Source organism: Lathamus discolor, chromosome 11 (assembly GCF_037157495.1).
Source record: "Lathamus discolor isolate bLatDis1 chromosome 11, bLatDis1.hap1, whole genome shotgun sequence".
In the NCBI taxonomy this organism is placed as follows: domain Eukaryota; kingdom Metazoa; phylum Chordata; class Aves; order Psittaciformes; family Psittacidae; genus Lathamus; species Lathamus discolor.
This window is the reverse complement of record NC_088894.1, coordinates 5,230,389-5,246,358: the sequence shown is the minus strand read 5'-3', so window position 1 is coordinate 5,246,358 and position 15,970 is coordinate 5,230,389. Positions and strand designations below refer to the sequence as shown.

At 53.7% G+C, this 15,970-nt stretch overlaps 1 protein-coding gene across 3 annotated transcripts in view; it reads right to left on the bottom strand.

The window, feature by feature from the left end:
* JPH2 (junctophilin 2) overlaps positions 1 to 15,970 on the bottom strand; it is a 31,386-nt gene that overhangs the window by 13,438 nt on the left and 1,978 nt on the right. For all 3 annotated transcript variants that reach the window (XM_065691600.1, XM_065691601.1, XM_065691599.1), the window contains one exon: positions 8,785 to 9,568. In XM_065691600.1, coding sequence (XP_065547672.1) covers positions 8,785 to 9,568 — 784 coding nt within the window. The remainder of the gene's footprint in view (positions 1 to 8,784; positions 9,569 to 15,970) is intronic.

Below are 15,970 nucleotides of genomic sequence, written 5' to 3'. Positions count from 1 at the left end.
CTACTTAGCTGGGTGAATCTGACCTTTCCTCCTTCCTTCCACAGAAAGGGTGCAAACAGACCCTTCAGCCGGGAGGAAAGCATCCTCCTCCATGCAGTGCTGCAGGAGCACAGGCCTGGCAGAGATCCCTGCCACCTAACAAGCTCAGCAGGCATTAGCCTTTATGATTACTTGGTGAATTTTTTAAATACCGAAATGTTATCCTCAGCTCTAAATAGCCCCCAGCCACTTGCATCTTTCACCCAGGGATACTTCCCTTTGGAGCAGTTAAAGTGATATTAATCTTACAAGCAGACAGATCTGCAGCTGTCTTCAATAAGACAACAACCTACACACCCCAGCCCCGCATACGGGAGATGTGCTCTCCATTTCCCCGCAGCCCTCGGATGCCAGCCGGCAGCTGCCAGAGCCGGCTCTAAATGGAGCGATGCAAGCCAAAACCTGCTGGCTCAAAGCACTGCTGGCCACCTCCATGGTAGCCAGCACAGACAGGCTGGGAGCAGCTCAGGAGGCCATCCACAGGGGTATCTTGGGGGCAAAAGGGAGGATTTGTAGCTGCCAAATGGGACCCCTCCTAGTTTTCAGGTCCACTCTCCTCTAGGCTGCCCTGAGTGCCGATCAGGCAAAGCCTGGATGAGTGAGTCCCCCAAAGCAGCACAGCCTCCGGATAAAACACGAATGCCACTGATTTATTCCAGCTTCCACCGCACCATTACCAAAGGGACTCAGCTAATGCTCTGGGGACCCTTATTTAATTAGCTATCTCTTCAAAATCAAAGCAGCCAGGTTATCTCACTGATCAGTGCATCAAGAGGTCTTTACAGCACATATGCAGTCAGGACCTTCCAGCTTTCCATCCCCCAGGTCCTCCTGCCTCTCTAACTGTACCTGCACTAAGCGGGCAGGAGCTGCTCCCTGCCCATGGGAATGAATTCCCACTTCCAAGGAAACACCAGAGCTGCAGCAGCCTTTGTTTCGAGGGAGCCTAGAATGACCCAGGAGCTCCTGCACAGCCCCAGGCCCTGCCAAACACATGGCATCCACAAGCAGAGTGTGTTCACCCAACACACTAGGACGTGTGTTTAGCGCTAGGACGGGTCAGAAAGTGGGTGTTGTGTCTCTAAGACAGTTTTAGCGACTTCTAACTCAAATGTCTTTCAGATTTCACCAGTCCAAACCGTAGAGTAAGGAACCGCAAAGCCCAATTACTCCTCAGAACTTAAGGCAGAAGCCTTTTTCTCCCAGCCTTCCAGGTGTCTCAAGCAACAAAAACTCAGACTCAGGAAGCCAAACTGCTCCAGCTCAGCACCAGGATCAGCTGAAAAGGCTGCACCTCCTGCAGGAAGAGGGAGAGTTTCTGTATCTCAGGATTTATATTTAAATTGGACGTTTTACTTAAATATTTTTCTCTGTTCCCAGATAAGCCTGTTCCACATTCCACTGCAATGATAACCTCTCCGCAAAGCCTGATTGAATCCCATGATTTCCAAGCCCGGCTCCCTGCCTGCTCATTTCAAGCATTTGGATAGGAGTCAAAGCCTTCCTGCTGCATGCAGCAGCAGATCAATTGAACGAGAAGCTACCATTTTCCACAGTCATTTTTGCAGATTAAAATCACATTTCAATATTCCCCTCCTGGGTTTGTGAGCGGTTGAGATAAGGATTTCCCATACGGTCAGAATGAACAGCCCATTAATTCTACTTGATGTCCTGCCATTCAGATTCTGCTCCTCTTGAGGGGACCCCTGCAAGCCACAGCCCCTCTTGCTTCAACCCCAAAGACCCGGGAAGCCCTGGAGAAAGCAGTGCTGCCCAACCAATGTGTTCTCCTCAAAGCTCCCTCTTACCCTAATAGGGCATAGAAGGGCCTAAGGAAATTCCTAAGAGGTGGAAAATAGATAAAGCTGTGCACACCCTTCTCTGGAGTCAGGACTCATCTCAGCATAATGAGCACGGTGGGCTAAAAACCTGTCAGTGCTGGAGCCGCAGCCAGCCTGAGTTGGGGATGAAGCTGAAAGAAAGGAGTGCAGGCACCACACCATCACTCGTTCAGTGGCACTGAACCCTTCCAGCCCCACACATGGGGGGACACACTGGGGGGGTCCCACAGCCAGGGCAGGTGTGTGTGTGACCCTGGCACTGGAAGCTAACCCTGGGGCTTGCTGTCCCCATGGCCACACAGGACCAGGAACGGAGAAGGGCTCACCTGAACCCCACAGCCCGAACCACCTTTTGTGATAGGATGAGGGTCAGGCAGCAGTTTGAATCAGGCAGTACTTTGACAGAGCTGGAGATGGGTGCGCTGGGGCAGCAAAACCCCAAACCCCCAGCCCAACCAAGCCCAAACCAGCCCTGCTCAGTCCCGATCACAAGGTTGTAAAAACCGAGCCCGGGTTCTGGAACAGGAGCTGGGTGTCCCCATCTCCAAGATGTGAGTGACACAAAGTCCCGGGGTGGGGAGGCTCCTAATCAAACCACGCACAGTGACAATGCGATGCCATGGCACAAGGCAGCCAGGGATGTTGCCCATTCAAGAGCTTTGAGGGAAACCCAAGCTGAAGTGGTCCTGGCCACGGTGGCATGGGCCAGGCAGGATTCCCCTTGCCATCCCCACAGATGATAATCCTGGACAGAGACCTCAGTGTGTGCTGATAAGCCTCACAGAGGAGGTCATGCCTGCTCAGGAGCCTCAAGGGGGAAAGGTCTTTATTCACCTGGTTTCATGGAAAAGAGTGGGCACTGCAGGCACCACACAGAAAGTGGGAGATTCCCAGCCACAGGCTTTGGTTGGTGTGGAAATAGATGCCAGCAACTGGATTTCTATTGACCGAGAGAGAATGAAACAAGATTATCTTCTTTATAAACACACCAAGCTCTGTGAGAGTCATCTTTGCTGGGAGAGCGGGACCAAGGAGCATCCCCTCAGCGCTGTTTCCTGGCACCCAGCTATAGCAGGAGCCTCATGGCTGCCATCATTTCTCCCTGTCCATGTGTGCACTGGCTCTCTCCAGGCCCTGCCTGTGGAAGCACTGAGATGCTCAGTACCACTATGGCAGCTGTGGGGCAGCCAGAATATCCAGCCGTCAAGGACCTCTCCTTGGCTCTTGCCACTCGACCACCTCCAGGTATGGCTACACCTTGATTGGGGTGAGCATCTCCCTGCACTCCATGGGGAATCTGGAGGGATTTTAATGAAGCTGGGGTGGTCCTGGCCCACCTTCACCATCACCCACCTATCTTGTAAGCACCCTGAGAGGTCAGGCTGTGGCATCTTCAGGGTTTGATCGTACAGGTGCAGAAATATCTCTCCCTGACAGCTCCTGCTCAAAGGTAAATTGCAGCCAATACTCCACTTGGATGGAGCCAGGACGAGCTCTGCCCATCTCCTGCCTGCTGCTGCCCATCCATCACATAGGTCTACAGTCCTGAGGCTAAGAGATGGCGAAGCTGGGACAGCAAAGGATCAGCTGCTATCCCAAGCAGGAGCCTCAAGGCTCACCTTCAGGAACTGCCTTGAACCACTGCTGCTGCCTGCTCATGTGGGGTGACCACGGGCATCCTGCCCTCCAGCCTTAGACCTAAAGGTCTGGGAAGGCACTGGGGTCCTGAATGGGTTTAATGCCTGTGAATCTGGCTAAAACCCTGAGGAAAGCAGAAAGTGAAGGGTATTAAAGAAAACAAATCCTAAAACTCTTTCAGAGCAAACCCTGAGTCCGATTTGACAGACCTGAAATCCCACATCTGAACTCTGCAGCTGAGCTGTGCCATCAGCTCCAGGACACCCGAGGCCACCATCAGCCCAGCTCTGCACTGGACACACACCCCAAAGCATCAGGAAGACATCACTTTGGCTGCCCGCCTTCCCCACCGGCACCATAAACCCCGAGAGCACAGGGGACAAGGGCAGGAGCTCGCTGGGGCAAAGCCCTGCCGAATAAAGCCCCTTATGAGTGGAAGATGCATCCGAGCTCCGGCGGCGTGGGCTGCCCCGGGGCTCGGCGCTCAGCTGTCGAGCCGGGGCCCCGCTGATAAAGCCCTGCTCTGCCTGCCCTTATTTAGTCAGGAGGCTCTGCTGACTCCAGCGATTTCGGGACGTCATTTGCACCACACAGCCCGCTCCCCGAGGAGATGCTTGCTGCCGCCTGGCCACGCAGGCTGCGAATGCTGCGCGCAGGGAGGCAGCGGCAGCGCTGCCGGGAATGTGGCTGGGCAGGGGAGGGTTGGAAAGCGATACGGGAGCCATGGAGCACGCTTGTTACTCGAAGGGAGAGACGTGGGTGAGGACAGAAAACCAGCTTAGGCTCCAGAGCCAGGCAGCAGCTCACTCTGTGAATGATGCGCGCGTGTTGCTGCCGGGGAAGCTGCACTGTTGTGGTTTCTGACACGCAACACTCGCACAGCCCAGACTCACCGTGGTGAGTAAACCCTACCGAAACAGCAATCAGTGCCGACTGGTTCAGAATGCAGTTCAGAAATCCTTAGATATCTATCCAACCAGCAGTATAGCAGGACTCTGTAGATACTACATGAAAATAAAAACTGAATCCAGAATGTATTCACTTTTAGTTGTACTCTCCAGGTATAAAAGACCCAGCTGCACAGGGGCTTTCAGGGCCAGCATCTGAAGACAAGCAGGTGAAGCACAGCAGCCACTACTGCCTCTCTTATCTTGTTTTCCTATTGATCCTGGGACATCTGGCAGATATATCTGAGGTTATTATTACCAGGGTATATGCCTGTCAAATGACCTCAGAGCATGGCCAGACCTGTGCCTTGCAGAATGCATGGCCAAGTCCCTCCATTGATTTTGGTCCAAGTCACAGGGAGGCACAACTGCGTGCAGAGGCAGACTACAGCAGTGAGATTTGCAGTACTTATACACATTTTTGTCCCACAAAAGCACCAGTGAGAAGGAAATCCCCTGTATGAGCTGCCCAGCTACTGAGCATACAGCAGTCAAAGAATGAGATTCCCCCTGCATCTGGTCCTGCCCTCCTCTAGCTTTTCATTTCAATCTGTTCTGAAGAGATGAACACTGACCATTTCCGTGCTCCTTCTCCCTGTTTCCAGCGGGACCATCCTCTCCATACAACAGGCAAGCACACACCACACAAGCAGCACGCCTGGGTGCAGAGCACCCTGTTTGGCACCAACCCATGTGTCTGGAAAACTCCAGGGCAGCCTTTACACATCTCAGGATGGCTTTTAAGTGCCTCTCTCATTGCTCAGCAGTGGCTGTCCCCTCCTCGCTGTCCTCCAGGCAGCTTGTCTACTTCAGCATGGGGAGACATGATCCCAGGACCTCACCACCTTTCCCACCCACTCCATAGGAGGCCCCAAACAGGGCACAGAGTGGGAAAGGAGGAGGCCACAGATGCTGCATTCCAAGATGACTTTTCTCCCAAGTGGCAGCAGTCTGGGTGAGGATTCATCATCCTTTAACTTCCATTAGCTGCATCCCACCAGCTGATCCCAACACTGGCACCAGACATGCCTGGGGATTCTGCCTAATGTCTGAGCAGCACCAAGGGGCTCTTGCTGGGGTGAGGGGGCATCTGGCTGACCTGGATGGGCAGTTCAGGACAGGGTGACCCCATGCCCAATGATTTTCACTAAAATAATGAAAAAAGGAACAAAATAAATAAATAAATAAATCACTGTTCCCTCAAGAGCCAGCTCTGTGCTCAGCCTCTTGCACAATGGGGAAAGCAGATGGATTGCCAATAGGAGAATTCAGGAGGGAGCAGAGGAGGCCAGGGCAGTGCTGCCTGGGCAGACAGGCAGCAGGGTAATAGCTGGCACTGCCACAGTGCTGGCTGGAAAGCCCAAACAGAGCAGGTCAGGAGCTGCCAAGCAGCCTGGTGCCTCAGACACCCTCGGAGCAGAGCATGGGATGAGGAGGGTTTGCTGATCACGATGACCATCACCCCTGGTCAGGGGGATGATCAGTGCTGCTGGGAGCCGCCTGCCTGCACACCCCCAGAGCTTAGGCACGTGCCTGGGATTCCTGCAGTGCAATCAGCCGAGGCAGCTTCCAGCACTTGGGCTTGTTTTCCTCAGGATTTCTATCCCTAAAGAGCCTTTTATGGTGCAAAAGAGTGAAATCTGGCTTCCTCCTGACACTTCACCCCCAGACAGCGGAAGGCTGGATGTTACAGTACATTAACTCTGCAAGGGGCTCCCCTGAGTGCCAAGAGCAAATGAATCTCAAACATCCACCTACAACAGCACAGGTACGTGGAGGGAGTTGGGCTGCACAGCCTGGCTGCTGTGTCCTGCCAATTAGTTCCTAGCAATAATCTTACCTAAAGATATGTCACATCTTCTCCCCCAAAAGGATTCCTGTGTTCTCAGAGACATTTCTTTGGGTAAGGTACACACCGCCATCTGAGGAGAAATGTAAATGCTCCATCTAGAAAACCCCACCTCGCAGTTACGAGCTTGGGCAATGCTAATGATAGCACAGCCCTTCTATAAACCATAATAATCGATTTTCACAATCTGTCTGCAATTACTCTCTGCCCTGGGTGTGGAAACTGAGGCAAGGTTCAAGGCCAAAGAGAAAGTCAGTGGCAGAGCTGGGGTTTAACCTAAGGACCTTCTAGAGGCAAAATTACCTCTATTTACTCTTGACCCCAAAGCTGAGCTGAAAGGGGGAAGAAGGAGAGCACAAGTCTTGAAAGTGGCCAGGCAGAGAGAGTGGCATCCATCAGGAACAAACCCTGATGGAAAGGGTGAGTTATAATTTACAGGATGGAGGAGCCTGAATTCTGCTCCTGCAGCAGCTGAGCTGGACCAGGGACATGGCACTGCAGGGAAAGCAGTGTTCTCTCCCCTGCCACAACAGCCACACTCTCATAGGGTCTGCTAGGAAAGGACTCCCTGGAGGAAACCGGCTTTAACGTCTTATTTCCTCCAGCTCCAAGGTTTCCTTAATAGGAAATTATTCCCCTTCACGCTGGGGAGGGATGCAATCCCCCGCCAGGACAGCGGGCGCATTCCAGCCCCTGATGGAAAACACTGCAGAGCCGCTTTTGATCCGAAGTGTAAATAGTGTATAATAAAAAGAGGCTTGTGTAAACCTGGAGCTCTCGGGGATCAGCTTTTGCAGCTCCAGCCTCTTTATTTACAGGCGCCCAGCGCCACGGCCGCGCAGCCGCACGCTTTTCCCGCGCTCAGCAAAGCTGGTGTTGGGCTGAGCTGGCCCTGCCAGGAGGATGCAGTGGGCCCCACGTCACCCCAGGCTGTTATTTTTATCCTAGCTGGCCCTGCACAGCGTTGCACTTGCAGTCCTGGTGCTTTTCTCCACTGGTCACTGAAGCAACTGGGTTTTGCTAAAAACCAATCACAGTCCCCGCAAAACTTCAGAGCAGAAATGGCTGCTGGGAGAGTAAAGCCCCGGTTTATTGAAGGGGAGGGATGGGGTTTGGGAACAGGCTCCCACCCCACTGGTGTTATTCACTTGATAATGAAGTAACTGGTAATTAAACAGCAGTCGGAGCAAGGCAGGACAGCCATGGGGTTGCTGTCACTGCCCAGCCAAGCCTGCACAGGGTGAGGTTTTGATGGAAAGGCAAGGTGAAGCCTCAAGGTCTGTCACAGCCGTGTTTCCCCGAGGAAGAGGAAAGGAACGAAGGCTCCAACCCTGCTTACAGCTCTGGTCTCTGCCAGGCTGGCTCCAAGACTGGCAGGAGCACTGTAGGAGGAGGAGCGTGCTGCCGGCACAGCTCAGACACAGGCATGAATGCAGAGCAGGAGTATTTTCCCTGCCCTTCTGAGGCAGAGCGTGGAGCCGCTCTTATCTTCTCCCTCCTCCATCCAGGGAGGAACAATAGAGCAACTAGCACTTTTCTTTCCCACTAGTTTCTAACATAGCTAATTCTGAGCGGAACCTTCCTGTCTGGTCCCAACATTCCAGGCAGTGTAGGGGCAATGTGGTGCCTGTCAGTGCCTACACGTCTGTCAGTGCGAGGGACACTGGTGCAACAGGACACTGCCACGTGCTCGCAGCAGCCCTTGCGTGCTCCTCCCTCACACATCCCTGCGGCACACATCCAAGGCACGCATCCACAGCCCCCTTCCCACCCCTGAGGTCTGGCCAGGACAAACTGGGAGAACATGAGAAGACACAACCAGCTGAGCCCTCCCTGCTCCTTCCCTAAAGCACTGCCTCCCAGTCCGCAGCACCCCAGCACAGCAGTGCTCATCCCAGAAGTCCATTATATCAAGCCACTAAAATTAAGCAACAACCCTAATGCATCCCATGAAATACGCACAAAGTCACACCAGGTTCAGCGCCCAGGCTGAGCCATGTCCTGCTGCAGACCTGATGAACAAACTGGAACACGTCTTGCTTGCTGCTCGTGAGCTGTTGGATTTACTACAGTCAAGCCCCACTATTTCTCATCCTGCCCCATCAATGACCCAGTGGTTCCAGCAGCCTGACACAGCACCAGGGTGCTCACATCCCATCAGCTCATGCTCTCCATCCTGCTGAGCACTGGGACCAGTTTCTGCTGTCCAGCAGCTCCCCCATGGACCAGGGTTGTAGGAGGACAAGAGAGGGGGTGAGAAAGAGGACGTGGGACATGTCCTGAACATCACTGCACTGCCATAAGGTCCCGCAGGCCTGCTCTGACAGCATTCAGCACAAGGAATTAAACAGAAATTGCAGAGCCCATTTGACTCGTGTACCAAGGAAGCACACAGCACGGCTCCAGAGACACATGGGATGGAGACCACCATCACCACAGGGACCTGCGTGCTGGAACCCCAAGCACTCACCTGGACGCTGCAATCTCTGACTTCTGCCGGGCTATGGCCGCAGCCCTCTGAGCCCCCTCCACGCTCCTGTCCACCTTCTGCCGGATCTTGGCACTCTTGAGGGGTATCACGCGCTTCTTCATGCCCTTGACGAGGACGTTGTGGCGGTATTTGCCCTCCTCCTTCTTGCCGCTGGGCAGCGTGGTGCAGCCATAGCCGTGCCGCAGGTTATCCAGCCACTCACCCTCGTACTTGAGCCCGCTGGAGCGCTCACTCACACCAAAGCCGGCGCGCTTGTCGTTCTTCCACTCACCCATGTAGGTCTCCGTGGTGGTGGCATCGATGTCAGACTCGAAGGGGGAGTACTCCTCACCTTCAGCGCCCTCGCCCAGGCTGACGGTGGAGGTGGCATCGCTGGCGGCCGAGCTGATCCCGCTCTCGCTCTTGAGGAAGCTGACGCGGCTCTTCTGGCTGGCCAGGGATGACTTGGACTCAGACTTCTTCAGCTTCCCCAGCAAGGAGCCCCTGCGGAAGAGCCCCCCCTTCTTGGGCTTGCCAGCCTCCACCTCTGCATAGAGGCTGAGGGCGAAGCCACCGCGGGTGATGGTGGGTGAGAGGGGCAGGCTCTCGGCGTTGGCAGCGGGCGAGTCCTGCTGCGGCAGGGTGCCGTTGCTGTGCTCGCTCCGCAGGGAGGACAGGGATGTGCGCAGCGGGGAGCGCACCACCGAGGCCATGCCGTAGGGCACACTCTGCCGCACGCCGTAGCCGTGCCGCATGCCGTTGGTGAACTGGCCCTGGTACGTGCCTGCGGGAGAGAAGAGGGATGGGATGAAAAGGCGGCTTGCTCCTGGGTGAGCAGGCAGAGGAAGGTGGGTTGCACTAGCGTGGATGTACCAACCTTCACTTGAAGAGAGGAGCTCCAGCTCCACTAGTGCTCACCCGCATGCAAAAGCAGCAGTCCCCAGGGAGCAGAGGGCAGAGGACACAAGAGCTCATTGGAAAGGGGCTGGGTTACCAGGGGACACTGATGCCAACCCTAATCCACTAAATGGATGGGGTCTGCATTTGCATCCAGAGCAGGGAGCAGGAGGCAGCCCCATGGGGGTGGTATTGGAGGATGTCAGCAGCCCCATCAGACACACGAGCTCGGGTGGCACAGCTCTCCTTGGCTTTGTGACAGTCCCTGTCAGCCCGTTCTGCAGTTTGTCACTCACAGGCTGCCAGGACCTGCTCTAGACCCCCGCGTTGGGCATCCAGCCATAGCGCAGGCTGCCCTGGTACCTGCAGCTGCATCTGCTTGGCCCTGACACACAGCTTCTCCGTGGCCCCAAGACCGTGGCTGGTGCCACACTGCACAAAACAAGAGATGGGTGAAAAAGGGAGGAGAGGGAATGGAGCAGTTCTGTGCGGGGCTCCTACAGCTCTGCCGCAAAGTACCACACTCCTCCAGACCCAGCTCAAGAGGGCACATGCTCTCCTATGATGTGGGACACAGAGAGGACCGTGCTCACCATGGCCAGAGCTGCACCTCAGGTATGGGACCTTGCTAAGAGATGTCAGGGCCTTGGAAGTGACACCTTGAAGGACTGGGGCAAGCACACTGCCCCTTCCAGGTCTGTACGTTAAAGGGTCCATAAGAGTGGGCTGGAGACCACTGCTCTGATTTTTCTCACCAGGAGATCAAGAGACTCAAAGCCTCCTGCAAGAAGAGCTCCCAGGTAGGGCTGGTGGAGCTGATGGGGCAGCCTTCACCTACAGCATCTACCACACTCATACCAGCACTGCAGGCATCCGTGCTGAGAGCTGTGGGATAGGATCAGCCATCTCCCCAGCCCAGCTCTCCTCAGTCTGTAGATGCAGTTGCCTCAGAAACCAGCAAACCACCCCAAACAAAAGCAGCATTCAGCTCTGCTCCTGCCCTTACAGAACCTGGAATGGGCCACTCTGCCCTGACCAACACCCTGCAGGGCAGAGGCCACCGGCTGCCCCCATCCCAGGGCAGAGGGTGCTGGGGGAGCATGAACACCTCTGGAAAAGCCACCCCACTGCTTTAGTCTTCATGCCAGCGAAGGGCCAGCCATGCCGAGGGCATTTTCCCAGGCATCTGTCCTAAACCTGGTTTCATTAAGCAGTGACCTACCAGGAGGCACCAAGCAAGCACCCCCGCGGTCCTGGGGAGGCCCAGCTGAGACAGAAAGGGGTGACCTATGTTCAAGGCATTCATCACCCCCCTTTAGGCACCGTTACTGAGACCAGGGATAACCCTGCTCCCCAGGGAGCAAATCCAGCTCCTTCTTTGGCGATGGTGGGAGTGCGTCTTTTACGCTGTCCCAGGGCACTTCTGCAGCATAATCTGTCCTCCCTAGCTTCAGGTTTCGCTGAAATCCTCTCTGGACCTGCCTGTGGGGTGTTAACTTACAGCGCTGGGGGCCAGGAAAGACAAGAAGTGCCCGACCGGGCAGCAGCTGCTGCCCCCTGCCAGCCCCTGCCCGCCCCCCGGCACACGGAGCTCGGGGTCCCTGCAAGCAGTTGGGGTCCCCTACTGAAAAAAGGAAGGGCTCAGGTAGTGCAGAGCATCTGGAGACTGCGGGCAGCAGTGGGGAGCCATGTGCCACAGCAACGGGACATGGCCCGGCTTCCTGGCAGAGCGTGAAGCTCTGTTAGGGAAGAATAAGGTGGGCAGCGTGGGTTGGGGGTCTGGGCATGAGGAGGGAGTGAAGGACCATTGCTGGAGATGTCCAGGTATATGGCATGCTCCTCACGGTGCTCCCAAAGCCTTCTGCATAACATGGTGACAAACCGTCCTAAGAAATGAGGTTATGGAGACCCCGGTACTGCCCCACGTCCTTCCCCACTGAGTGCTGGTGAAGTGTGTACTCCATCCCACCCATCCAGCCCATGAGCAGGGCTGACACAGGATCAGGGTGACACTGGAGACCTCCTCCTGGATGGACAGCCTTGCACACAGCTGATAGCACTGCCATGATAACCCCCTGGTAAAAGAGCTGTGGAAAAGCCGTGCAGGTTTAGAGGGGCCAGGTTGGAGCAGCCACTGCCCTCCAGCAAGTCCCTGGTCCCTTTTGTGCCCCTGAACAGCATCGGCGTCACCTGCATTGGAAAAGCCACACGGCACAGCAGGACCACAGGGAGCAGAGATGGAGGTGCCACTTCTCAGGGGCATATGTACCTACCCTCAGCACAAGGTCTCACACAACTCTTCAGCTCTCGGCTGCCTGCCTTCAGTACCTACAGCACAAACATCATCGCTCCAGTGCCTGGTGTGCCCAAACCTGCCAACCCTGCCAGGCTTAACGGGGGCATCAACACGCTGACCAGTGCAGGGACGAGCAGGCACTGCCGTGTCCCTTCATGCTGCCATTCAGTGCCCGGCTGAGGCTTCCTGCCAGGGCAGAGCCATAAACCACCCCTGGAGCGGAGCCAGAGGCTGCTGAGAGCGGCCGGAGGCGCCGGCAGCCGTGCGCTGGGACACGCAAGGATCGAGTAGAGCCAAGCCCTGGCTCCCCGGCACGTCCCAGCGCAGCCCATTCAGGAGAGAATGGGGCTGTGCAAACCCCTCTGCACCGTGGGGCAGTTGCTGATCTGGGCTGCATGTCCTGAGCCACCACCACCCCTTGAACACCAAAGCAGCCTGGGCAAGGGGGGACAGGCAGGATGCAGAGCTGCCAGCCAGGCAGCCATGCTCTGAGGTTCTGTGCTTAATAAATAACTTAAAAATACTTAAAAACTTAAAATAACTTAAAAAGCAGTGGATGTGGGAAAAGAAAATCTCTAGGATGAAATGGGACTGAGCCCCACTCCCCTGCCTGATTTACTACAACAGCGGGACATCACTGTCATGGTGATTGCACCATCAGGGTGCAATTGCTGGGGCACAGAACCCCAACAATCCTTTATTGCCTGCATTTTTGCTTGTCATAATGACAAAACACACTGATTCCTCTGCAGCCCCCAGGTATGCAGCTCATCACCTCTGCCCATCCTCAACCAAAGTGGGGGGATGAGGATACCTGCCTGGGTATCTTCATGGGATTGGGAAAGATTGAATGGTGGGATTAATACAGCCCTCACCTCCAAACACACAGATGGGGTGGTAGCACCTTCCACTTCGCCCTGGCAGCAGGATGGGACAGTGCCAGGCTGAATCAAAGGCAAAAGCTTCAGCCTTGGGTGCACACCTAACCCAACAGTGAGAGCCTGCTGTTGGCAGTGTCACATCTCCCCTTCCCAGCCCACCCCAAAGCTCCAGTATAATTAGCAATGGATGTAAATAATACAAACATCCAGATAAATAATGCAAACAAATTGTATCACTGCCCTGTGATCCCCTGCTGTTACCCAGATCTTGTGATGATAGACGTGTTAGAAGAACTCGGTGTAAAAGGCCTGGGACATTAAATCAATGCACAGCACCATGTGCAAGATAGGCCAGTGAAAACACAGCGCTGCTTTTTGGTGCCAACAGTACTATCTGACAGGTTCTGTTGGAGAAGAAAGGCAGGAGGAAAAACAAAGAGGGATAAGAAAATTCACAGCATTAATTCATGGGTTAAATTCAGCCATGCAGGAGCTTTGCTGCTTTGCTGCAGCGCAGCAGACATAAGCCAGCACCATCACAGCTTGCCCGGAGCCCATGCCTGCTTCCATGACCACAGTCCCATGGATGCTGCTCCTTCTGCCACAGCCCAGGTCCCTTCCCACTGTGCTTTCCCTGCCCCAAGTAGCTGGTGCTGCTCCGTGTCACCCCATTTCATTTCTCCTGGTGAAGCACATTTCTGCATTTCTTTTCCCCTTTCTTGTGGTCTCGTGATCACTGAATGGTCTAATTGTTTCCCCTCAGAGTTAACTGACACTGTTTTCTCTTAGTGCCCTGGAGACCCATTTACAGCATCAAAAAAAAGTTGTTTTAAGCTGCTTTGATTGTGAGATGCAACCCCCCCCCCCCCCAGTATAGATATATATAAATAGTTGTTTGTACAGCAAAGACCAGCTTTGGGGCAGACCCTGCTACACAGCATGATTCTGCATTAGCAGTGAGATTTTCTTCTGCAGTAAGACTTGACTGGATCAAGCACTTGTTGTCAAAAGCACAAAAGTAACCAAAAAATGAGGCCTTCTGTACAGCAGAGACAATACCTAGAGGTGGAAGCCAAATAACTAGGTGTTTACCATAGCTTGTGTCTCCAAGTGAGGAGTTCCTTCATGGAGTGCCTTCCACAACCCCGATCGCTGTCCACTTTAACTGGCGCATCCTGCCCCTATAACGGACTCTGAGCTCTTTCCTGGTGACAGCACCAGACACGTGCATCCAGCTTGGATACCCAAGGAAATACCTCATACTGTTATTGTCTCTGCCCGGCCACACCAGGAGCTCTGAACCCCATAGCTGATCTCAACAACATTACCGAAGATGAGCTCTTTAAGCCATCAGTGTCCCATAGCTTTCACAAAAGTAGACATTTGGTAGTGGAAAGAAAAAGTGAATGATCCTTGCAGTGCCTGGGCTGAACCATACCGTGAGCCTGCTTCTTCTTAGACACCAAAAACCTAGCGGGGTTTCAAAAAGCTTCACTACAGATTTGGGCTTTATACAACCACCAACCTCAGCCAGCCACAAGACACAAATCACAGACAACCCTGGAAGAGTATTTTAAGTGTATTTTGAAGTATAAAGTTTTTACGGGTGTTTATAGATGTGTGTCTATATAAAAAGTTAATTCAAAGTCTATTTTAAAACATGAGAACATTTAAAACTACATCTCCCTGAAATCCGCAAGCACCCTGACCATGACCTAAAGCTTCTAAAGATCTGGCAAGAGCTGCACGTTCCCAGAGCCCTCTTCCTCATGTGGCTGGTGTCCAGGGGGCTTGGGAATCACATCCCCTGCTCAAGGGACAGCACATTTCCAACGGCTTTCCAGATGTGTATCTTGGCAACCCAAATTCAAATATTAACAGGTCCGGTTAGCAGCCTGCCCACATCTGGATCGTGCAGATGGTTTCTGTGCACAGGTGAGTTGATAAGAGAGGAGTGGGTCCTACGAGTCAGTAAGATCATTCCATCCCTGTCCCACACACGTGATGCTGGCTGATGGTCCTCACCTTGGCTTCGGATGGAGCTTCTGCACGTTCCCATAGCGTCAGAGCAGCTCACGTGTTGAACGAACAGCCAGGACATGACAGCACAGCCAAGGAGCAGGCGCTGAGCACCACAGCACAGCCAGGTCTGGCTGGGCCCCAGGGGGCTCAGCTCAGTGGGGCTTTGGCAGTGAACATCTTCACTGCCCAGGGCTGAACTGCCAACCTCAGGCGGCACCAGGGATCATGCAGATGGCATGTCCCTGCGTGCAGGACAACACCCCCGGGAGCGCGGTGCCGAAAGAAGCAACATGTTCTATATCCCTATAGGAGGAGATCTTGACTCATCATCCTTCCCTCTCTTCTGCCCCTTGCTTTCAGTCCAGGATCGAAACAAATTCAAACTCATACATCAAGTTTTGCCTCTCACAATTCTCCCCCACAACATCAACTTAATTTCAGCAGCCCTGTGCCTTTAGAAGAACGAGCACTTTAGGAAGCAGTGAGGAAGCAGCCGTGCAAATTCATAGCAGACCTTGACACCTCCAGAATGAGTCCCAGTGGCAGCCGTTGCTGACTGATCAGTTACCTGATCGCTGCTCATAAGTCACCAGAGCACAATTTATACATAACCTACGTGTCTCATGGCAACACATGAAGGTTCTACAGCACACAAGTGCTGTGTTAGCTTGAACTCTTGCTGCAGCCTGCACAGCTCAGTGTTTAACTGTGCCATGGTTCAGAGACGGGAGAGACTTTAAGGGGCTGGAGGGATGCATCGGTTCGTGTCTGTACCTAAAACCTCCAAGGACACTAAGAAAAGGAATCAACTTAAAGACTATATTCCCAGCCTTTAAGTTAGCCGTGTACCTAAGCAACTCATTGAGAAATGTTTATGTAGAAGCATAAAACTGACAGCTAGTCTTGAATTAGTCCATTTTTCTAATGAGTATAAATCTGATGCTTTTCATTCTGAAGATTTATACCATTACTGTTGCTTTCTTTACAAACTAACTCAACTGCCTCTCCTAAATAAATACAGATGCAATTCTGATCCATTTTTTGAAGAGTATTTCTTTGAAATCGCCCTCTCTATTTAGCTATCCTAAAT